Source organism: Salvelinus namaycush, chromosome 22, assembly GCF_016432855.1.
Source record: "Salvelinus namaycush isolate Seneca chromosome 22, SaNama_1.0, whole genome shotgun sequence".
In the NCBI taxonomy this organism is placed as follows: Eukaryota; Metazoa; Chordata; class Actinopteri; order Salmoniformes; family Salmonidae; genus Salvelinus; species Salvelinus namaycush.
In genome coordinates this window covers 23,191,546-23,217,519 of record NC_052328.1, presented here as the reverse complement: position 1 = coordinate 23,217,519, position 25,974 = coordinate 23,191,546, and the positions used below count along the sequence as shown (strand labels likewise).

General features: G+C 41.8%; 1 protein-coding gene across 2 annotated transcripts in view; it reads right to left on the bottom strand.

Moving 5' to 3' along the window:
- Positions 1-2,058: 2,058 nt before the first annotated feature.
- LOC120017940 (serine protease HTRA1A-like) overlaps positions 2,059-25,974 on the bottom strand; it is a 39,871-nt gene continuing 15,955 nt past the window's right edge. For both annotated transcript variants that reach the window (XM_038960898.1, XM_038960899.1), the window contains exons 4-9: positions 8,033-8,227; positions 7,911-7,943; positions 7,563-7,677; positions 7,256-7,313; positions 6,898-6,993; positions 2,059-2,701 (exon numbers count right to left, since the gene is read on the bottom strand). In XM_038960898.1, the coding sequence (XP_038816826.1) occupies positions 2,533-2,701; positions 6,898-6,993; positions 7,256-7,313; positions 7,563-7,677; positions 7,911-7,943; positions 8,033-8,227 (666 nt within the window). In that variant the 3' untranslated portion in view covers positions 2,059-2,532. The remainder of the gene's footprint in view (positions 2,702-6,897; positions 6,994-7,255; positions 7,314-7,562; positions 7,678-7,910; positions 7,944-8,032; positions 8,228-25,974) is intronic.

Sequence of the window (25,974 nt, the reverse complement as noted above, 5' to 3'; positions counted from 1 at the left end):
ACGTCATAAAATCTGATATTTTAGATCAGTGTTTGTAAATCATAAAGTCCTTCCTTGACGATAAAATAAAAATGTGCCCTTTCTGGAAAATCCAGTTTAGCTGGTTGACCAGCTTGGTCAAGCTTAACGAGCTTGGTAAGCTGGGCCTGAGCAAGGAGAATACAGCTTTTTTGTAATGATTGGTGTACAATCACAGAAACAGAAGAGGAAAGCTAATGTAGAACCACAGGAGGCTGCTGAGGGGAGGGTGGCTCTTAATAATTCCTGGAATGGAGTAAATGGAATGGTATCAACCACATGAAAACCACGTGTTTAATGTGTTCGATGCCATTCCATTATTCCATTCCAGGCGTTACTACCTCCCCAATTAAGGTGACACCAGCCACCTGTGTGAGGAACATGACTCATAGCGACTGGTAGAGATTCCCAGGGGACTAATCTAAAACACAGGTATCATAACCCCTAGAAGTCAGTTTAGCTCAGCTATGTGCATGACATCACATGGCGATGGTTGAAAGAAAGTGATTTCGGACTCCAAAGAAAAGTATTTGCATAAGTTCCTCTGACCTATAGATACTACATCAGGCTAACAAGTCTGAGGACTATATGATCAAGCTAAAATGATTTCTGGGTTAGACATGGACAATGCTTAGTCTAGGTAGATACATTTAAAATACAACATTTTACACTAGGTCTAGCCAAATGTTTCTATCTTGATCCATCTCTGAGTTTGATTACACATGTAACCAATCTAAGCCAATTAACACATATTGACACAGCAGGGCTAATACACAAGAGGCATGAGATAATGCTGTCATGGCCCGTATGACTGAATGTTTTGACACAAACCCTGGCTTCTTACATAGGCACACCCTGCCCTTCACAGCTGAATACACCACTAGACTTATGGAGTCACATGTGCTTGATGTTTTCACTGTCTCTGGGTCAGTTAGCAACCCCACTGGAACAATGTTTTTGCAGAGTGATGTGAAGGCTATCAATGGAACACTTTCAAACATCTGTGTGATGGAGACAGAAAAAGTAAAGTTGAATCCTCCATTAAGTGTTTTCATTGTGTACAAGGATGTAATGCTTCATAGAACCATTAGATGGCAGCAGTTGCTTAACTTGCATTTCCTTTTGACTGTTATTGAAATGCGCTACCACACTTTCTTTATACACATCTAACGTACCATGGTAGATCCGCTCTCCTATATATTTTACTCTGTGTAACTTGTGAATACTGCATTGGGAAGATTACAATCCTGAGCCACAACATCTGTACTGCACTAGGTTGGCTCAAGTGGTCTCTGTCATTTATGCCCAAGGATATATCCTTTTAATGGTATTCATTCACTGAAATCAGGTATAATCTAGGCCTACATCAACTGAAAACGATCACTTTTTGGGATAATATAACATGTTGTTCCCTATACCCAAAATACTATTGTATTTATGATAACACACACACAAGTGCATACAGTGGCCAGTTTACTGTGATCATGTCCTGCCCATAACCTGCTTGCCATGATGTCTAGAATGTGTACCAGTCCTCTTACATGATTATGTTATGCCTGTAGGCTATGCCTATGAAGTGATGGCAGGGAGTTTTAATAGTATGACTGCATCGTGATGTATTTGGGAAAGGACTTGGGTAGAGTGTCTTCATGTGAGTGTCTCATCATCCGTAGGACCTCATCTGGATCACATTTGTTGACCATTCTCCTCCCTGTGAGGTCAGCCTACAGCCAGGGCCCCTGGCCCAACTGCCACACCAGGTGAGTATCAAACCATTATGAAGGCAGTACAACTAAATAAAAAAACAGCCCCACATCAACTTTGTCTTCCTCGTGAGTGTGTGTGTCATGGCAAAGCTCATACTCACTCAAATAAAATATTGTAAACCTAATCTCAGTCAGGATGCAGTCCATCACAGTGTGTGTGTAAGTGAGGGAGATACGGAGAAAAAGAGAGAGAGTGCTTGAAAAAGATTGTGAGTGAGAGACGCGAGCACTGCATGTTGATCCTTACATTTCCAACATTAAAATTACAATCATAAAACGCTGTTACAAGTCTTTATTCTCTTCTTCGTAAATGTCATCGACAAACAAACCATAAAACTACAGTACTTAGGTAAGGAATTTAGAAAACAATAATTGCACAACTCGCCCAGAGCTGCTCTCCACATTGTTTTAGATTGCCATGGTGGGCCTCCATCTGAACAATCAGTCAGTATAAAACAACAAAACAAGCAGATCACAACAGGTCAACTGGCTTGTGTTTAACAGTAAACAGTAGTAGAAGCGTATAATAATAAAAGTGTAATAATACACATGGATGAGGAATTACAACTCTGCTGAGATGCTCTGTACAACCGTTTCTTTCCAAGGCGGTCTTAACCTGGCCGGACGCATGGTGCCACAAAACCCTAAAGGCCACAGATACTCTATGGGGCGTGATTAAAAACACACGTCCATATAAGGTCTATTGGTGATGGTAATGAGCACCAACTCATTGGTGGGGCTGGGGGGGTCATGGGTCGATCTCCATGGGAGTGATGGTGATGATGTTGTCCTCGTTACCACGGCGAACCACCACCTGCAGCATGGTGTCCTTCTTGATGATGGTGCTGACGTCGGTTGCAGAGGTGATCTGCTGGCCGTTGATGGAGATGATCACATCATGCTCTTTCAGACCGCCACTAAGAAGAGAAGGACACATCAGAATGAGAACTACAGAAAGAAACATGCTGGATGGAACGGTTAGGTATAGTGCTGGGGCAATATGGACAAAATATCAAATCACAATATTTTTCACATTTTCTACAGTATTTTATGTTTTTGAATAATAAAAGTTCTAAATATGCTTTATGAGTAGTTCATTACCCAAGACCCAAGAGTGGCAACACATAAATGATATGTGATTTCAATGGGGCTTTCTCCATTCTAATTGTTTCATACTGTTCAATCCAACTTCAAACCCCAAAAATATTTTCAGCAGTTTAATCCATTGTTTTGCACTTTTGTCGTCATTTCCACACTGTGCAACACTTTTTTAAAAATAGAAAAACAACTAAATGTAATGTTCTAAGTCGACAACAATGTTTAAACCACATCAGGAGACCACTTTTAAAGTTGGAAAAAACATGAAAAACATGTTTGATTTTTGAGTGTAGTTACCCTTTAATTCAAGTGTGCAGGTACCTAGCACTGTTATTTGGTTTTCAGTGTGTCTGTAGCACATGAGATGGAGTTTGCAAAACAAATGGCTACTTGATTGATGCATATGATCATGTTATCATTCTGTCCGGTAGGGATAGGCTACTTTGTAGCTAGTTAACATTTAATAAGGTTTTGGGGAAAGCCTTTCCATCTCCCAGAAGACGGTTAGGTCTATCATTAGCACTGCTATATTTTTCCGGTTCCTTCATTGTTTGAAAGCTGGATATTTCACTTCATATTATGAGGAATGTCTTACCTTTCTTCAAAGTAACGTTAGCCTATTGTCACGCCCTGACTGTAGAGAGCTTTTTATGTCTCTATTTTGGTTTGGTCAGGGTGTGATTTGGATGGGCATTCTATGTTCATTTTCTATATTTTGTATTTCTTTGTGTTTGGCCGGGTGTGGTTCTCAATCAGAGGCAGCTGTCTATCGTTGTCTCTGATTGAGAATCATACTTAGGCAGCTTTTTCCCACCTGTGTTTTGTGGGTAGTTGTTTTCTGTTTTGTGTCTGCACCAGACATAACTGTTTCGTGTTGTTCCATTTTGTTATTTTGTCTCAGTGTTCAGTTTTAATAAATAATATAAATAGATCCTTCTCATTCCGACAAAGAACGTTACACCTATAGACAAAAATTGCACCATAGAAACGTGGAGGCAATTATTTTATATGACTTATATGCGTTCTCCTGTTCTATTGGTTTTCTTTCATCTTTCTTTCATTGTCCAGCAGCCAAGGGCATTATCCTAGTCATGTTAGCAACCCATGATAGTTCTAATGGATATCATATTTACATCTCTGTCCATGAAACCACTTGCATGTGCGGTGTGAATTTTAGAACACTGTTTTCCTGCTATTTGTATTTTGGAACATTTGCGGATTGGCCTACCACTGTGAACCTTGCTGCAATGAAACTATGTAGAAATAATAGTTTATCAACATTTTAAGCTAAACATTCTGAAATGTTCCATCAGACTTATTAATTCATATGGCGTATACCTCTACTACACTACGTTGATATGCATAGTGGTAATTAAGAAGTGAGTGTACGCATACCTGCGTACACCATTCACTACAACACTGCTCTTAGTACTGTACATTTAGCAACCTAGCTAGCCAGCAAACTAGCAATTGGCATTAGCGGCTAACAAGCTTTATTTCAGCCACTTGCTAAGAAAAGACAAACTAGATTGTAGACAGTAAGATACATAAAATAATAGTGTAATTATAGAATGCTTGTAGAAAGCAGTACGTCGCCAACATCTTGTTGCATCTATCTGACCATGCAGACTTCAGAGTGAACAGCAAGAAAGTGCTCGTGACTCCATGGTTGAGCAACTGCCCTCTCCTTGAGTGACAGGGGGCACAAACCAAACATTGAAATACCGTTATAGAAGGTTAAATAAAAACCCAAACTGGTCCATGCATCAATACCGGCTGTCCAATCAAAATCGCATCTTTTGACCAATTGGAAAAATATATGTTAATTGCGGATACTCTTAAGAAAACCAATGGTCCAAACCTCATGTCTCTATCATAATCAGTTCAAGATTTATTAGCGTTTTTACCCTTGTAGGATTGTCAAAATTAAGGTGACTAAATGGGGGCCAGAGAAAAAAAGTTGTACATTTTTTTCAAAATTCAGGAAACTAGCATCGCGTCAGCTAGGCTTGGATGCTCTGTGGGAATATACGGTGCTTTCTACTGGGAACTAGCTGAAATCATGATGTCAGTGATCTTCAGATCGGAAAGTCTGAGCCAGAGTTTCCAACTTGGACATCCGAACTGGATGACCGTTCATAACTATTTTTCCCCAGTCGGAGCTTGTTTATTTCTGAGTTCCCAGTTGTATTGAACGTGGCATAAGGCTACCTGACAGGTTTACCATTGAACTCGTCATATTTCTTCTCAAATCCGAAGGACATATGCCACGTTCAAAACAACTGGGGACAACTGAGAACTTGGAAATCTCTGACTTCCGACTTCAGTGTTTTCAAGATAACGGGGAACAACTGGACAAACTAGCTCTGAAGGGGAAAAATAGTTTGAACTGTCATCCAACTCGGAAAATCTGCCATCTTTCTAGAGCTCTGACTTTCTGACCTGAAGACCACTGATGTCATGATTTGACCTGATTCTTTTCCGAGTTCCCAGTTGTCTTGAAAGCACCATTAAAACAATATTGGTAAGATAGATGTCGAATTTGAGACATATTTTAGTACACACTGTTCATATTCATTTGAAGTTCCTGTTCTTTTTCAAAGACTTCTCACAAAACAAGCACATCTCTGTGAAATGTATTAAGAGCACTGAGCGTACCGCAAGCTTTTTATTTTCAAAGCCTTTTACATTTATTTCAGCTTGTGTCATGCTAATTTTGCTATTTGCGACCTGCGGAAACAACTTGGAAGATGGCGACCACAAAATGTAAAATCCTCAAAAGTTTCAGCAAGAAAGCTTTGCCGCTCTGTCAACAGAGCTAGGTGCTTATTATGGGATGTATTAGGTTATGAAATCCGACTTTTTGGATATAATCGTAATGTATGTTAGAGGAAGATCCCACTGAACGATTCCAAACATATTTGTCTTGGTAAAATTTATTTTATAACATAAGGAAGGAAAATGTCATCACCAAAGCACATATTCAACAACTCAGGGCAGAGTTGGTGGACACCCTATTTATAGTAAAATACAATATACCGCCGAGTCCTAGCTATAAGATCATTTTAAGGTCATTTTAAGGTATAGACTCAATATTGGTCTTTATTGCACTGACAATCAGCTAAGAATGGATTCCATCGGCCTTGTTGCCTTTCACACATTCTATGATGCCTTACTTTTTAGTGCTACAATGAACTGAAATGAAAACAAATGGACCCCTTTCACTTATCCTTCATCAAGACCACAATAATTACAGGTGGAGACTGCTTTGTGCAACACACTCCCATAGACCAAACACACCCAGAATAGAGATCTAGTAAAACGAAATTGCACAAAGACTGGAGCGGTTACCAGAAGTGATATCAAGGCCTCCAATTTGCACACAACTACTCTCTAATCACACATGTGAACAGTGGCCGCCACCACCACTTATAATACAGCCACACTTCCACATTCCCCTCATACTACTCAGGAAAACACGACTAACACTTATATCTCCAATGAAACAGAGAGTGTACTAGGGTTGGGTGAGTGGTCCCAGGAAAACCACAGCATACCCCTTGCTGCTTGAGGGAGGAAGGGGATGGCTGACCTCAGTGTCCCCCAACCCCTCTCTGGTAGAACTGTGGTCGGGAGGGATTCTTGAGTGGGTGAACAAGAATTTTAAAGTGAGTCTCAGCAATGTTTTAGTAAGGGTGTGTGTGTGTGTGTGTGTGTGTGTGTGTGTGTGTGTGTGTGTGTGTGTGTGTGTGTGTGTGTGTGTGTGTGTGTGTGTGTGTGTGCATTTGCACGTGAAAACTGGAGAGAGAGTGTGAATGTGAGTGAGTTTGTGTGGGGAGAGTTGGGCGTTGAGGGTCTATATAAATTTGAAACATGTGTACAGTCAGCGGAAGGAGCCAAAGACAATATCCCTTAGCACAGAAAAAGTCAGACAACTTGTCCTCACACTCATAAGAAACCTCCACTGTTGGTGAGATGGAGTGAGTTTCTACTATCCCTGTTAGTTTGTACTTACGCCGCGGCCGGCGTTTTAGATATCACCTCCATGACGTACGCTCCAGAGGTGACATCAGGGAAGTCTTTGTGTCGCACCTTCAGCTCCTTGGTTAACCTACAGAGTGAAAGGGAAGAGGTGCTCCGTTTTAAGAAGAAGTCCTCTGTTTTCCGTATCAAACTGAAATGCAGTTCACCAGGTCCAGTTCAAATACATTCTTTTTGACAGCTTTGAATAACTGCATTTTCCAGTTTAGTGTACACATTCACAGTCTCAAATCTTTCTTTGCATGTATCGAGAGTTGACGGTCCTAGAAAAGAAAAGTACCATCTTTATCCTTTTCATTACAAGTATAACCAGTGACTAAGGATCTACTTACGCTGGGGTGAGTGTCATCATCCTCACACCAATGTATCTCTTCTTTGTCACAGCTCTTCCTAAGGAAACACAACAACAAGAAAACCACCAGGTTTGCAATGGGGTATACCTTTCGACTTGGAGGATAATTGAGTGATTCTGAAGCTAGGCCATGGGTTAAGATTAGTTATAAAGGGGCTTGAATCAAAATGTCTAAGTGTTTATGGTTATCCTCAAAACATGTGGATAAGAGTGTAGACAGGACCTTACACTAATGGGACATATTTAGATGTTACACACAGGATGACCATAGGGATTTAGCATCCTACCTCGGGACTGTCTGTCGTAGGATTCAGTCAGGAACTCTTGGATCTTGTCGGAGGGGATGGCGAATGAGATACCAGCCGTCACTTTCAGAGTGTTGATCCCGATCACCTCACCATCCTTCAATAACACAATCAATAACAAAGTCATTCAAGTAGTGTCTGACAACCAGACTGACCAGAATCACTCATAAACAAAGTGACACACTAATAACACTGTAACACTCCTACACGCAATCACACAGTTGCATACAGTCTCAAAATATTATGTGCCATCATTCAGACACATTATCTGCTGTCTATTAGACATGTACAAAAACTGTATAGCTGTCAATAAACAAACAGTATTCTCACCAGATTCACCAGAGGGCCTCCTGAATTACCATACTGTAAACAGAAAATAACATTACTTCAGTTCTCAGTTCACAATCCTTTATGATGTGTGTGTATGTGCGTGCATGTGTTCACAGACTCACGTTAATAATAGCGTCTGTCTGAATGTATTCCATTTCAGAGTTGCGTAGGCCCAGCTCCTTGCCCCCTCGTTGGGTTGTGCTGACTATTCCTGTGGTAACTGTGTTCTGGAGGGAGAAGGGGCTTCCGATGGCCACCACAAACTCCCCAGGCCTCAGGTCTGACGAACGCCCCAACATCAGCACAGGAAGCTTGATCTGTAGGGGGGACAGGTTAGGGGGGAGATATTTAATAGGTACACATCCCTCAGTAACATTGAGTTATATCTAAGCAGCAGCACTAGAAACTGTGGGCCGTAAAACTATCCTTCCCCACATACATACCATTGCAGGCTCCTCAGAGGAGGAAGGGGAGGACCATCCTCCTCAGTGAATTTCATAAAAATAAAAATAGTAAAACATTGAAAAGGTTTTAGATAAAACTGTACTAAATATATTAATGTCACCAAATAGTCTACAGTAGCCTCAATAGCACTGTAACGAGTGCGCTGAGAGTCGGGAAGCAAGTACAGGGAGTGAGTGTTTTAATAAATTAACAAAACAATAAACACGAAACACAAACAACGCACTGACATGAAACAGAGTCAATAACACCCGAGGAAAGAACCAAGGGGAGTGACAGATATAGGGAAGATAATCAAGGAGGTGATGGAGTCCAGGTGAGTGTCATGAGGCGCTGGTGCGCTTGACGATGGTGACAGGTGTACGGGATAATCAGCAGCCTGATGACCTAGAGGCCGGAGAGGTAGTATACGTGACAAGCACTCTATAGGGTAGCACCATGGTATAGCCGGAGGACAGCTAGCTTCCGTCCTCCTCTTGGTACATTGACAAAACCTAGGAGGATCTTGGTACATTGACAAAACCTAGGAGGATCTTGTTTCTCTCCCCCTTCCATAGACTTACACAGTAATTATTATGACAACTTCCAGAGGATGTCCTCCAACCTATCAGGGGTCTTGCAGCATGAACTGACAATCAAAGGATCAGAGAATGAATCTAGTACTGAAAGAATAAGCTACAGCTAGCTAGCACTGCAGTGCATAACATATGGTGAGTAGTTGACTCAAAGAGAGAGAAAGACAGTAGTTGAACAGTTTTCAACAAAAACTGTATGTAGTGAGTTTACTAAAGCATTAGTTTCATTGGCTATGTTGACTAGGACGTTACTTTAGCTAATATGGTGACAACGATGAAGGCTGTGTGTAGCGGTTATGACATGGTTTGGCTTGGAAAGTTTTTTTTGTTGCCTGGTCACATACATCTGATGTGTTGTTCATTGAAGTCCACAAACGAAGGGAAAGGGTGAGAGGAGGAGAGTGCATAGAGGCGAGAAGGAATACAATGTGACTGCTATGAAAGTGAACTGTGTTTATGCATGATCAGGGGTGTATTCATTCTGCCGATTCTGTTGAAAAGCGTTTCTTAAACGGAATCAAACGAAACAGGGATGAAAATACCTGAATCTGTCCAATAGAAACTCTTGTTTGCAACTGTTCGACTAATGATTACATCCAAGATAAGCTAGATGCAGGCAAGAGTGTGCAAGGCGGTATTGAATGTGTCACTGTCTGTCCATGTGTCACTGTCCATCATCTCAAATTTTTCTCTCGACCTGTGTGCACCTACATTGTAAACATTCACTCATAGGCTAGGTTGTAGCCACCTCATGATGGATATAGGGAAAATTTGAGTATCATGTAGTAGCCTAAACCTTTCGTTGTTACATTGAACTAGGTGAATGGAATATGAATGAGATTCATCCAATATACTGTAATAGAAATAAGGCCATACTCATGAAAAATAAACAGCACTGACCGCCAGTGATATAAGGATGGCTTCAGAAAGTATTCACAACCCTTATCGTTTTCCACATTTTGTGGAATTAAAATGGATTAAATTGGCATGTTTTGTCAACGATCTACCCAAAATACTCTGATGTCGAAATGTGAACATTTGTAAAAAAAAAAAAAAAAAAAAAAAAAATGAAAAATAAATAAAACACCCTGAGTAAACACATGTTAGAATCACCTTTGGCAGCGATTACAGCTGTAAGTCTTTCTGGGTACGTCTCTAAGAGCTTTACACACCTGGATTGTGCAACATTTGGCCATTATTATTTTCAAAATTCTTCAAGCTCTGTCAAATTGGCTGTTGGTCATTGCTAGAGAGCCATTTTCAGGTCTTGCCATAGATTTTCAAGCAGATTTAAGTATTTATATTTATTATGGATCCCCATTACCAAGGCAGCAGCTACTCTTCCTGAGGTCCAAACACATTAAGGCACTTACATTACACATAAAACAAAAGATAGAACAGTATATCGTTTAACACTATCACACCACCACATATCCAAGTCAAACCAAGTCAAACTTGTAACTCGGCCACTCAGGAACATTCACTGTCTTCTTGGGAAGCAACTCCAGTGTAGATTTGGCCTTGTGTCTTATGTTATTGTCCTGCTGAAAAGTGAATTAATCTCCCAGTGTCTGGTGGAAAGCAGCCTGAACCAGGTTTTCCTCTAGGATTTTTGGCTGAGCTTAACTCAATTACGTTTATTTTTTATCCTTAATAAAAACTCCCCAGTTGTTAATAATTAATAGCATACCCATAACATGATGCAGCCACCACTATGCTTGAAAATATAGTGCTGTACTCAGTAATGTGTTGTATTGGATTTGCCCCAAAGATAACACTTTGGGGCAAAAAAAAGGACAAAAGGTTAGTGGCTTTGCCACATTTTATACAGCATTACTTTCGTGCTTTGTTGTAAACAGGATGGGATGCATGCTTTTGAATATTTTTATTCTGTACAGGCGTCCTTATTTTCATTCTGTCAATTTGGTTAGTATTGTGGAGTAACTACAATGTTTTTTTTATCCATCCTCATTTTTCTCCTATCACAGTGCATCTCTTTTATTAGTGGCCACTGGCCAGTACCTCATAAAACAGTACAAATCCACTTATGTTAAACTCTTGAACAACTGAGACTCCATGGTAAGGAAACCATGAGCCAGAAACAGTGCCTAGACAGACAGACAGAGGGTATATTTATCCATCCACAGTTTCCCTGTCTGCATGAAATCATCTCCCTTCTGTTCAGTCATAGCCAATGAGTGTATGGTCATAGCCCACGCGTCGCCACATCACGTTGAGTGTGTAGTTCCCAACACACCACCCAACAAACTCCCTGACAACAGCACAATCTTGAGAGACCTTTCCCGGTTGTTCCCCTGTATCCATTTTGTTTACCCTGGGTTATAAATAGAGTCACAGTGTGGAAGCTAAGGTAACTGAGACTGACTGGCCAACAAGCCAAAGATACACACAGACAAAAGTCTCTGTATCCAAACACAGAAACACGTCCTGTAATCAACTACCCAGGGATATTCATAGTGCAGTGCCATCATAAAATATGATAACACTACATTTTCCTTTCCAATATAGTGTACACACTAGGTTATTACATGGTGATTGTCATCTCTGCGGAGTGACGACACAACATAAGGGCCACTTTTGACTGCTGACCGTTGCCAACAATAGCTGAATAGGTCTTTATACAGTATAAAATCCATCTAACACTCTAAGACGCCATTTGAGCTTTTTGGGTTGCGGGAACTCAGTGCGAACTTGACCCCTGAGGTGTAGCCTAAGTATTAATAGAAGATGACAGTTAGAAGATGAGAGTGCGTAACCCCACCACCACTCCCTCTAATTTCTTTCATCCAGACTTGACACCGGAATAGCAGTCTGTGAACTGCTATCCAGTCTGTGACTCCCCACCATCACACCCTCACACACACACACACACCATCCCGTACCTTGACCCCACCGAGTTAAAGGGATAAGCAGATGGAGGGAGGAAGTGAGAGAAGTCAGCCCGATCTGAATCCCTAACACTGAGACGGTCTACCAACCGCTTGCTGTGGTGATACTGGTAATAACAGCGTGATCAATATAACATTGACCTGTCGCTTATTGAATTGTCTCAGCCCAGTGAATAATGAAAAACACAACTTGACAAACACCTGCACATATCCATCTGCTTCCACACAATGCTGCCACTGACTTGTGGGCGGTACAGTCATGCGTACACACATTAACTCATACACTGTGGATGCCAAGGCTAGCTGATATGAGCCCTTGAGGGTGGGAGTGTCTAGGTGTGAATAGGAATAAAGCAAACATCAAATGGCTATTCATGTGTGAGGACTGTTAGTCTAGCTATCACCTACTGACCACTTGTACTCAGCTGCTTTTTGTCCTTGTGGATACCGAGTCGAATACTGTATATGTAATTTCAGTGCTTCTGACTTTCTCTTGACCATAAGTGACTCACCAGGTTGTTTTGGACCATGGGCCTTAATGCATTAACACTCATCCAGGGTTCTATACTTACTTTTTCCAATGGTGACACTGTTGCACCAAACTTTTTCAGTTTGTGGCACCAGCACATTATTTGGTTGCACAATTTTTGTTATTACAAACAATGAGAAATGACCTGGCCTGTGTCCCATAATGTTCCTGCATTCCATACAAAACCAGGCTAATAATGACTAGCCATCTTTCAAATTAGCTTGTGTTCCTTGAGTTGGGTAGATTAACTCTAACAGCAAAGAAAAGAGACTGTTGAAATAAGAGACTGTTGAAATAAGAGACTGTTAAAATAAGAGACTGTTAAAATAAAGTGCAAAGTGCAAAGTCCCATGTGTTATTTTCTACGCAACCTTCCAGAGGGTAGAATATGAAAAAAGTATACTTGATACCAAAACGATACAACAGCAATAAACTTTTTTGCTCTCATAAGCACCCATTTTAATAGAAAAACAACCAAATTGGATGTTATATGTCAACAACAATGCTTAAATCAAAATAGGGAACCTTTTTTTGAGGTCTGGATAAAATCTGAGAAATGTAGATTTTTCAGTGTAGTACCCCTTTAATTTAGGTGCACACCAACCAGACAGTTGTATTTGGCTAGCAGTGTTTTTGTAGCATACTTGTGATGGAGTTTTCAAAACAAATGGCCACTGGATTGATGCAAATAATCATGATTCTGCCAGGTAGGCATAGGCTACTTTGAAGTTTTAATTGCTTTTCCATCTATCCAAAAACAATTAGGCTATCATTAGCATCGCTAATGGCTACAAACAGTGGTAGACATATAGGCCACATGGCTACACGCACCGCACACAGCAGGGCTCGACATTCAGTTAAATTTGCCAGTAGTACACAGGGCCAGTGCCCTGCAACTGAAAGCTACTGCCTCAAAGGAACAAAAATACTGGCCCAGGTCAAGACTTGACAGGAAACTGAATGATGCGTGCATAATTTCAATAGGTCATTTGATCTTTCATACAAAAAAAGCCTATAGAAAAAAGATTTAAAAAATATATATAAAGTAAGTATGCATTACCACTTTAAGAATAATGCCTTTTTTAATAAGCCTACCCAATGGCATTGACATTCACATAATTTTTTTAAAATTCTAAAATACACTGAGTGTACAAAACAATACACTTGCTATTTCCATGACATAGACTGACCAGGTGAATCCAGGTGAAAGCTATGATCCCTTATTGATGTCACTTGTTAAATCCACTGAAATCAGTGTTGATGAAGGGGAGGAGACAGGTTAAAGAAGGATTTTGCCTTGAGACAATTGAGACATGGATTGTGTGTGTGTGCCATTCAGAGGGCGAATGGGCAAGACAAAATATTAATGTGCCTTTGAAAGGGGTATAGCAGTAGGTGGCAGGCACACCTGTGAGAAGCACTGGAGTCAACATGGGCCAGCATCCGTGTGGAACGCTTTCGACACCTTGTAGAGTCCATCCTCCCACGACACAAAAACAAACAGCTTCAGGAATCCATCTTTTTAATCATTTACATAGCCAAGATTAAAAATAGCATTATTATAATGGCCTAATCTTTTCACTGGCACAAGCTGGCCACAACAGGGATGATTGACTGGTCTGGAGGGTTTCCACAACCTCCCATGCATGTGGAGCCCTGACACACACAGACAGGGGCAGTCGCGTGTGTCACGTTCTGACCTTAGTTCCTTTTTTATGTCTTTATTTTAGTTTGGTCAGGGCGTGAGTTGGGGTGGGCATTCTAGGTTGTTTTTCTATGTTTTGTTCTATACGTTATATTTCTATTTGTTTGGCCTAGTATGGTTCTCAATCAGAGGCAGGTGTCGATCGTTGTCTCTGATTGAGAATCATACTTCGGTAGCCTGTTTTCCCACTATGAGTTGTGGGTAGTCGTTTTCCGTTTTAGTGTTTTCACCATTCGGGACTGTTTCGGTTTTCATTTTGATTCTCTTGTTCTTTTTGTATTTTGTATTCATTCTCATTAAAAGTTATTATGGATACGTACCACGCTGCATTTTGGTCCTCCTCTCCTTCCACCAACGAAAGCCGTTACACCGTGCCATTTTTGCCTCTTTAGAAAGTTGGTAAATTTTTTGTCAATTGCACATTACAGTTTGAATAAATCATGATGATAAAAAAGCAACCCGTGAACCAAAAATGTACGTGACCAGATAAATTTGTTTCACTGGCACTCTTGCGACCAATTAAAAATGTGTGTCGCACTGCCCAGTCAAAAGGTCGCAAAAGCGACTGTTTTGGTCACAGTATCGAACCCTGTCAACCCATGACATTGACCTCATTAAGGAGAGGTGGTTAGAGGGACAAGAAGAGGAGCAGGCAACCCTCTCCTGCGTTGGCCGTCCCCAACATCATGTGAGATGCTTTCAGTTAAATGCACTACTGCCTTGTTCTAGATCTTAACTTAAAACTTTCAGTTGAAATTTCAACCTTTCTATAAAAAATACCTGTTTCCCAAGCTCTCCGCTGACTCATACAGAAGATAACTGAGAATGGCACAATATCATTTTAATAGAGGCTGAGATAGTGACAGATAAACGTCAACAGAAAGCACCAGTATTTACTAGCAGCCATCCAGAAAAACAGTTGCATGTCAGAGGCACTTAGAAGTGGTGGTAAGAATTTCAGACATTCAGGCTTTATCCTATCATCTCAACCAAAATTATACTGTACATCTAGAGTGTCTGCCATGGGAGATGGTGGAAGGACCAACGAGGAAAATACCTCCTTTGTTGCCATAGACAAGTCTTTGTTTCAAATTACAGCTTTGCCCGTTTGGAATCACTTAAAAACCCATTACATTAACTTTTATGACTTGATCCCAGGTGCAAACTTGGTTTTTGTCAAGCCTCACGCTGTGATGGACTGTCGCTAATAGTTTCGAAGGCGTATGCAAACCTGAGAAAAAAGGTTAATTTTACATGAACCCGAACAAAAAACAACTGTAAACAGCACAGAGGCATGCCAGTGAAACAACCCCCTGTTTGGTGATTAAACCTATGACCACTTCTAGAGTCTTTGCTGTGGTCACTACTGTGCTTTTCTTATAGGGGACTTCAAGGCAATACGCAAATTGTAGTGTATTCAAGGTTTTAAAAATGCTTCTAAAGTTACTAATTTCCGCTTAATGTCAGACTTGATTTGCGGTAACAAAACATTTATCTAATTATGTATCAACCCCTACAAAATGTATTATAATCCACATAATAATTCACATTTCCTGTTACTGCATGATTATTTTCCTGCTGTGAGAAGCAGGGTCAAATTAAGACAGCGCATCTGTAGGTATTATGTTAACTTTTTAGTCCTATGCTACCATGCATACATATCATGGGGCCACTAGCAAATGGTGTGACTGTGTGTGGGTGAACGCTACTATGGCTACACATGAACTTTGTCCCAAGGGTTGTGCCTCAGTGGATAAAGAGGAGCTTGATCCAACATGATAATACCTGCAGAACCATCAGCTCTGGGGATCAATATGGTGCACATGTTGTTGTAAATGCCACAGCCAACACAACAGCAAACACATGGTCGAAAGCTTTCTCTGTGTTTCCAGCATGATTTACAGACACCCTGGAAGACTGGATGGCATCTCACCAACGGGCGGCTAGACACCACACGCCTTTAATCTGTGGGCCATGCAGATCTGATGAGATGCGGTTAGGATGTATGGGTCTCTCTTCCACTGCATCGCTGGCCTGGGAAACAACCACCTACAAACTAGGCCTTGTCTGGAGCATGGAATAAAAGAGCAAGGCCAGTCTGCTTCCCTTGGCCCTCGTCCCGACACGCTGCTTCCGTAAGGATGGGAGCGATTGTGGGAGAGCGAGTGAAATGGAGGATGAGACGAGGATGTGATTCATTTTCCCTCTGCTTCTTTCTGAAGGACGCCACTCTTTCCACTGAGAAACAGAGCATGTCCTGGATGTCTCCTGAACGGGGACCAATAAGAGCCCTGGTCGGTCTAGCCAGCGCCAGTCATCCTACCACCCTTTAGGAGGTGGACGACCTGGGGAGCATACAGACTAACATTGTGGTTGAGTACTGAGACACATATACTCACTGTATTTATTGATGAGGATGTTGTGTCCTCATTTGGTTGGGTGTGTTTAACTACCTGTTTCATGGAAGTCATGTCTGTTGACATGACTTCCATGAACAAAATCATCTCAAATATTCTAAACTGAGGACACCGACAGTGCGCTACTTTGCACCACCGACAGTTGAGGAAGTGAGTGAGGGAGTGGATAGGGTTAACAAGCTGCTCTTTCCCCCGCATGATGACTTCTAGCTTTATCTTCCCAGCGTCACATCACACAGCCATCTCATTAGCCTATTAGATCACTTAGCTTTGCAGACATTTGGATCCGTTTTCCAGGCCACATCTCCTCTGTCTTTGTCTGCCTCTCCATCCCATTCTCTCTCTGTCAGAAATGAATGTAGCGCTTTTTCCCTTTCTCCTTCCCATCCTCTGAAGTCCCAACTTCTGCAGACAGACTAATGTAGCTGCAGACGTGTAATGTCTTCCCCAGAGACGAGGGTACACCACACAAGAACGGACCGACCCAGCCGCCAATAAACTCTGCTTCTCATGAAGCACCGAGGAAGAAGAGAGGGTATTCTACATTCAAAGAGTCAACTTTCAAAGCTCAAAGTCATAAACATGTGTGATCGATTCTCTCTCAGTGTGCTGATATGAATTACAAAGTTTGATAGAAGTCACCCATACTCATGACGCACATTTGAGGCAAGAGAGGGACAGATGGAGGGAGAGTGAGGAAAAGAGGGAAATAAATACATAGTTAAAAGAGTACAGACCTGAAGCCCTGAGGACAGAACTGTGACAACTTACTGTATTTTTCATACAAATTAGGAAATTCCAACTTTTCCTTTATTTTGGCCTCTAATTATCTCCCTCTCTCTCTCATCCTCTAATTTCTCTCTCACTGACACTTTCCATCTCTAGTCGACTCTTTCCCTAATATCCACTCTCCCCTGCCCGTACCCACTGTCTCATTAGCTGGGGTGTCATGAGTCAGACCCCCTCCCCTCTCCCCCTAGCCCATAGCCTCTGTCCTGTCCCACTGTGGGGGTTAGTCATGGAACTGGGACTGTGCCCACTGGGCAGACTGGGTAGACACTTTCTCACACAGAAGAGAAAACTGGGGCAAAGAGTTCAACAGCTGTCTTAGCTATGTAGCCAGAGTGGGGCACGGGGTATATGGTCAATCCACAGTCAGGTACTGGGCTGTCATGGTCAACCAGTAGTTGGATGGTAGTCTTACCACAGGGCACAAACCATTAGACTTTTCAGTGTCTTGAAACTGGTTTTTGAGAAGTAATGATGCTGTATTTTCCATCCATAATCTTTTCTTCAGACGTCCATGGATCACTGCTTTGGGTCTGATATCACCTTCCAGTTGTCTAGTATGTGTATTGAATGTAGACCAGAGTGTATAGCACAGTGGTCTTCCAGGGCCAGTTTGGGGAACCACTGTAGGCCGCATAAAAGAAAACATAACCTTGTGCTTGTCTTGGCGTTTTGGCCGATGCTGTGTGCAGCCCTGTCCTTGTCGTGAGTGTCTTTTCAGCTGTGCATTGAAGCGAGGGAATGCTCTGCGAGGCATTCTGCGGTGCAGTTACTCCTAGCATGTGGCTTTGAATGGGTGCCAGACATTCCTTCATATGGCTGTCGAATATGATTCATGTGGGATGTGTATCCCACTAGTCCACAAAGCAACAATCTCTCTAAGTTACTGTACGCTGCCTCGGCAAAAACCTTGCATGGCCTACCTCCATGCCATTTATGAGCAAAACTATTTGCTCATTGGAGCATGACATGGGTATTCATCTGCTGGTAATGAGTCTTTGCAGAATGTATTCCAAGTTTCTTTCAGAGAATCGTTTCCTAACGACTGTTGTCTCTGAAGTATTTTTATCTGAATGCCATTGCCAACATTAACTATGTGTTGAATGCCAGTGTTTACAAGGACCACTTCGTTGCACATGTTGCACCTCTCAAACAATCAGCTGTGTTATCAAGCTGAACAACAACTTTCTACCAATAACAACTTTCTACCAATAGGGAATAATATTAAGTAATTGTTATTGTTCAATTGTTGCTCACATTTGCTAGTGGTGTCTAGATTTGCAGTTGTAAGATATAGGAAAGTACTGCACCAAGATGGCTGCTGTTGGCCTGGAAGGATGTACTTAAAATCCAATCTGTCTCCTGGGAGTTGAAACTCTCAATGTCATTCCCACTCACGCTCATAGGCAGGGATTAAATAGCATGGGAGCTACTGTGTAAAGTCACACTCCTCAAACCCTCTTATTTATGCCACTTGTAATATTCCATAAAGTTTCAATTTGAAGGAATATTGTGAAGATTGGCAGTTACTAACCTTAATTCCAGCTTTAACTTTGACTCATCTGCCCTGGGCTCTTTCTTCAATTCCGGGCTGCCCATGAGAAAACGCCAGCAACAAAACAGGCAGGAGAGGGGGAGTCCAGGCGAGGTTAAGACAAAGGGAAAACCGGCCACCTCTTCTCTCCATTCTATTGGCCAATGACTTGGTAATAAGATGGACCTCCGATTGTGATTTTGCTATCAATGTGAATCTCGTAACTGCAATATTCTCTGCTTTTCTGAAACATGGTGTTCGGACAAGATGCCCCCCATGGCTATCCAACTCAATGGATTCTCCATTCACCGAGCGGACATGACAATGAATTCAGGGAAATCGAGAGGGAGAGGGTTATGCCTCTTCATCAATAGCAAATGGTATGCTGAAGTTTCGACCCATTGTTCACCTGTCTTGGAATACCTGATGGTCAAATGCTGACCCTGCTGCCTCCTGAGAGATTTTTCAGCTGTTAGCATGACTGCTGTATATATTCCACCTCAGGACAAGAAATACAACGAGCTAGCGCTTAACAAACTGTACCGGAGCAATACGTCTGACACCAACAGGCTCCTGAATAGCTTCTATCCCCAAGCCATAAGACTGCTAAATAGCTAACAAAATGGCAACAAGGACTATCTGCATTGACCCTTTCATTTATTTTTCATTTTTGTACTCACTCACTCACACACAATCACACTGACACTCACACACTTAATTTGCTCACACACACATAACATGCACACACATTCGTACTGACTCTACACAAGCACACACACTCACATATAATCATAGTATACACTGCTGCAACTGTTTATCATATACCCTGATGGCTAGCCACCTTACCCCTATATCTACCCCTACCAATCCAGTATACCTGCACATTGTTAATATGGTATTGGCACTGACCCACTGTTTCATATAAAGATGGTGCCGAAGAACATGGCTGACGTTTTACATTCTCCCAACCAATTGCGCAATTGTGTTATTTTTCGGTGCGTTTTGTGTAACTTTTAAAAAAACTTATTGTGTACATAATGTTGCTGCTACCATCTCTTATGACCGAAAATAACTTCTGGACATCAGAATATCGATTACTCACTGCAGACTGGAAGAAACGTTTTCCTTTAACTAGTCCGACGAGAAGGATATCCTGCTTTCACTGGAACAGGCCCAGATCCACGCCTTTTGTGTGAAAAAAAGACGCCCGAAAAGGTGACGCAGATTGGGGATCGTTCAGAGAAGCCAGAGGCGAGCGAATAAACTTCCAATGCCTTCCATTCTCCTTGCTAACGCGCAATCGTTAGAAAATAAAATTGATGACCTACTATTAAGATTATCCTACCAACGGGACATTAAAAACTGTAACATCTTATGTCTCACCAAGACGTGGCTGAACGAAGAAATTGACAATATAGAGCTGGTGGGATTTTCCATGCACCGGCAGAATAGAGACGCTACCTCTGGTAAGACGAGGGGTGGAGGTGTGTGTCTTTTTGTCAATAACAGCTGGTGCGCGATGTCTAATATTAAAGAAGTCTCGAGGTATTGCTCGCCTGAGGTAGAGTACCTTATGATAAGCTGTCGACCACACTATCTACCAAGAGAGTTCTCATCTGTATTATTCGTAGCCGTCTATTTACCACCACAAAGCGGAGCTGGCACTAAGACCGCTCTCAACCAACTCTATAAAGCCATAATTAAAGACGAAAATGCTCACCCAGAAGTGGCGCTCCTAGCGGCCCGGGGACTTTAATGCAGGCAAACTTAAATCAGTTTTACCAATTTTTTTACCAGCATGTCACATGTGCAACCAGGAGGGAAAAAATCCTAGACCACCTTTACTCCACACACAGAAATGCATACAAAGCTCTCCCCCGCCCTCCTTTTGGCAAATCTGACCATAATTCTATCCTCCTGATTTCTGCTTACAAGCAAAAACTAAAGCAGGAAGTACCAGTGACTCGCTTAATACGGAAGTGGTCAGATGACACGGATGCTACACTACAGGATTTTTGCTAGCACAGACTGGAATATGTTCCGGGATTCATCCAATGGCATTGTAGTTGCATACACCCTGTGGCGTACTGCACTAGCTTTCAATAGTCCCCGCGATATGCAACTTTTCAGGGAAATCAGGAACCAATACACACAGTCAGGTAGGAAAGCAAAGCAAAGCTTTTTCAAACAGAAATTTACATCCTGCAGCACTAATTTCAAAAGGTTTTGGGACACTGTAAAGTCCATGGAGAATAAGAGTACCTCCTCCCAGCTGCCCACTGCACTTAGACTGGGAAACTGTCACCACTGATAAATCCACAATAATCGAGAATTTCAATAAGCATTTTTCTACGGCTGGCCAAGTTTTCCACCTGGCTACCCCAACCCCGGCCAACAGCTCCGCACCCCCCGCAGCAACTGGCCCAAACCCCCTCGCTTCTCCTTCACCCAAATCCAGACAGCTGATGTTCCGAAAGAGCTGCAAAATCTGGATCCCTACAAATCAGCTGGGCTAGACAATCTGGACCCTCTCTTCCTAAAATTATCCGCCACCATTGTTGCAATCCCTATTACTAGTCTGTTCAACCGCTCTTTCATATCGTCTAAGATTCCTAAAGATTGGAAAGCTTGGTCATCCCCCTCTGCAAAGGGGGAGACACTCTAGACCAAAACTGTTACAGACCTATATCCACCCTGCCCTGCCTTTCTAAAGTCTTCGAAAGCAAAGTTAACAAACAGATCACTGACCATTTTGAATCCCACCGTACCTTCTCCGCTATGCAATCTGGTTTCCGAGCAGGTCACGGGTGCACCTCAGCCACGCTCAAGGTCCTAAACGATATCATAACCGCCATCGATAAAAGACAGTACTGTGCAGCCGTCTTTATTGACCTGGTCAAGGCTTTTGACTCTGTCAATCACCGTATTCTTATCAGCAGACTCAACAGCCTTGGTTTCTCTAACGACTGCCTCGCCTGGTTCACTAACTACTTCTCAGATAGAGTTCAGTGTGTCACATCGGAGGGCCTGTTGTCCAGACCTCTGGCAGTCTCTATGGGGGTACCACAGAGTTAATGTCTCGGGCCGACTCTTTTCTCTGTATTTTTCAATCATGTCGCTCTTGCTGCGGGTGATTATTTGATCCACCTCTACACAGACGACACCATTCTGTATACATCTGTCCCTTCTTTGGATACTGTGTTAACAAACATCCAAACAAGCTTCAATGCCATAGAACACTCCTTCCGTGGCCTCCAACTGCTCTTAAATGCTGGTAAAACGAAATGCATGCTTTTCAACCGATCGCTGCCCGCATCTGCCCGCCCGCCTAGCATCACTAATCTGGACGGTTCTGACTTAGAATATGTGGACAACTATAAATACAGTTGAACTCTGAAGTTTACATACACCTTAGCCAAATACATTTAAACTCAGTTTTTCACAATTCCTGACATTTAATCCAAGTAAAAATTCATTGTCTTAAGTCAGTTAGGATCACCCCTTTATGTTAAGAATGTGAAATGTCAGAATAATAGTAGAGATAATGATTTATTTCAGCTTTATTTCTTTCATCACATTCCCAGTGGGTCAGAAGTTGATATACACTCAATTAGCATTTGGTAGCATTGCCTTTAAATTGTTTAACTTGGGTCAAATGTTTCGGGTAGCCTTCCACAAGTTTCGCACAATAAGTTGGGTGAATTTGGCCCATTCCTCCTGACAGAGCTGGTGAGTCAGGTTTGTAGGCCTCCTTGCTCGCATACAGTTTTTCAGTTCTGCAAACAAATTATCTACAGGAATGAGGTCAGGACTTTGTGATGGCCACTCCAATACCTTAACTTTGTTGTCCTTAAGCCATTTTGCCACAACTTTGGAAGTATGCTTGGGGTCATTGTCCATTTGGAAGACCCATTAGCGACCAAGCTTTAACTTCCTGACTGAGGTCTTGAGATGTTGCTTCAATATATCCACATAATTTGCCTTCCACATGATGCCATCTATTTTGTGAAGTGCACCAGTCCCTCCTGCAACAAAGCACCCCCACAACATGATGCTGCCACCCCCGTGTTTCATGGTTGCGATGGTGTTCTTCGGCTTGCAACCCTCCCCCCTTTTCCTCCAAACTTAACGATGGTCATTGTGCTCAAACAGTTATATTTTTGTTTCATCAGACCATAGGACATTTCGCAAAAATGTACGATCTTTGTCCCCATTTGTAGTTGCAAACCGTAGTCTGGCTTTTTTTATGGCGGTTTTGGAGCAGTGGCTTCTTCCTTGCTGAGCAGCTTTTCAGGTTATGTTGATATAGGACTCGTTTTACTGTGGATATAGATATTTTTGTACCCGTTTCCTCCAGCATCTTCACAAGGTCCTTTGCTGTTGTTCTAGGATTGATTTGCACTAAAGTATGTTCATCTCTAGGAGACAGAACACATCTCCTCCTGAGCAGTATGACAACTGTGTGGTCCCATGGCGTTTATACTTGCGTACAATTGTTTGTACTGATGAACGTGGTACCTTCAGGCGTTTGGAAATTGCTCCCAAGGATGAACCAGACTTGTGGAGGTCTACATTTTCTTTTCTGAGGTCTTGGCTGATTTCTTTTGATTTTCCCATGACGTCAAGCAGAGGCACTGAGTTTGAAGGTAGGCCTTGAAACACATCCACAGGTACACCTCCAATTGTCTCAAATTATGTCAATTAGCCTATCAGAAGCTTCTAAAGCCATGATATAATTTTCTGGAATTTTCCAAGCTGTTTAACAGCACAGTCAACTTAGTGTATGTAAACTTCTGACCCACTGGAATTGTGATATAGTGAATTTTAAGTGAAATAATCTGTCTGTTCGCTGCTCTGGCACCCCAATGGTGGAACAAACTCCCTCACGACGCCAGGTCAGCGGAGTCAATCACCACCTTCCGGAGACACCTGAAACCCCACCTCTTTAAGGAATACCTAGGATAGGATAAAGTAATCCTTCTACCCCCCCCTCCCCCTTAAAAGAGTTAGATGCACTATTGTAAAGTGGTTGTTCCACTGGATATCATAAGGTGAATGCACCAATTTGTAAGTCGCTCTGGATAAGAGCGTCTGCTAAATGACTTAAATGTAAATGTAATGTAAATGTCTGTAAACAATTGTTGGAAAAATTACTTGTGTCATGCACACAGTAGATGTCCTAACCGACTTGCCAAAACTATAGTTTGTTAACAAGAAATTTGAGGAATGGTTGAAAAACGAGTTAAAACTTCTACTCAATACCCATCCCGGATCCGGGATCATTCTCATCAGAAACGCTGACTAGAATAGCCTAGCCTAGCGCAACAGGGAATATCATATATTATAAATACTGTACATGAAATCACAAGTCCAATACAGCAAATGAAAGATAAACATCTTGTGAATCCAGCCAACATGTCCGATTTTTTAAATGTTTTACAGCGGAAACACAACATATATTTATGTTAGCTCACTACCATATCCCAAAACACAACGCCATTTTTTCACCGCAAAGATAGCTTTCACAAAACCCACAAATAGAGATAAAATTAATCACTAACCATTGAACAACTTCATCTGATGACAGTCTTATGACATCATGTTATACAATACATTTATGTTTTTTCCGAAAATGTGCATATTTATAGCCAGAAATCGTGGTTTTACATTGGCGCCATGTTCAGAAATGGCTCCAAAACAGCCAGAATAATTACAGAGAGCAACGTGAAATACAGAAATACTCATCATAAACTTTGATGAAAAATACATGTTGTACATATAATTAAAGATACACTGGTTCTTAATGCAACCGCTGTGTTAGATTTAAAAAAATAACTTTAGTAAAAAGCACAGCATGCAATAATCTGAGACAGCGCTCAGCCATTCTCCGCCATGTTGGAGTCAACAGAGTCAACAAAAATATGAAATAACATCATAAATATTCCCTTACCTTTGAACTTTCATCAGAATGCAGTGCCAGGAATCCTAGTTCCACAAAAAATCGTTGTTTTGTTTTAGAATGTCCATTTCTTCTGTCGAAGAAGAACAAGTTGTAGCAACTTTGGTTAGCATGTGTAGCTCACGTGTCCATGAAGATTTGACGCAATGAACGAAAACTTCTAAATGTGATAGTAAAAGTCGAATAAACTTGTCAAACTCAGTTGAGAATCAATCTTCAGGATTTTTTTCTCATATATATCCAATAACGTCCCAGACGGAGCATTTCTTCGTGTCTATCTAACGATTTGCAGACAAAGATATGACATACCCAAGTGCGTGGCCAAAAACTGTATGATATATGATTGACCTGTCACTCCAAAGGCTCTCATTCGGTCCCACATAAGGCTAGACACTTCATTCCACGTTCTACTGCCTGTTGACATCTAGTGGAAGGCGTATGAAGTGCATACATATCCATAAATATTAGGCAATTGAATAGGCGATGCCTTTCACAGCGACCCATTTCAGAATTTTCACTTCCTGTTTGGAAGTTTGCCTGCCAAATGAGTTCTGTTTTACTCACAGATATAATTCAAACAGTTTTAGAAACTTCAGAGTGTTTTCTATCCAATAGTAATAATAATATGCATATCATATGATGTAGGACAGAGTACGAGGCCGTTTAATTTGGGCACCATTTTATCCAAAAGTGAAAATGGCGCCCCCTAATTTTGACTCCAACCTCAGTGTATGTAAACTTTCGACTTCAACTGTACCTCGGTGTCTGGCTAGACTGTAAACTCTCCTTCCAGACTCACATTAAGCATCTCCAATCCAAAGTTAAATCTAGAATCGGCTTCCTATTTCGCAACAAAGCCTCCTTCACGCATGCTGCCAAACATACCCTCGTAAAACTGACTATCTTACCGATCCTTGACTTCGGCGATGTCATTTACAAAATAGCCTCCAACACTCTACTCAGCAAATTGGATGCAGTCTATCACAGTGCCATCCGTTTTGTCACCAAAGCCCCATATACTACCCACCACTGCGACCTGTATGCTCTCGTTGATTGGTCCTCGCTACATATTCGTCGCCAAACCCACTGACTCCATGTCATCTATAAGTCTTTAGTAGGTAAAGCTCTGCCTTATCTCAGCTCACTGGTCACAATAGCAACACCCACCCGTAGCACGCACTCCAG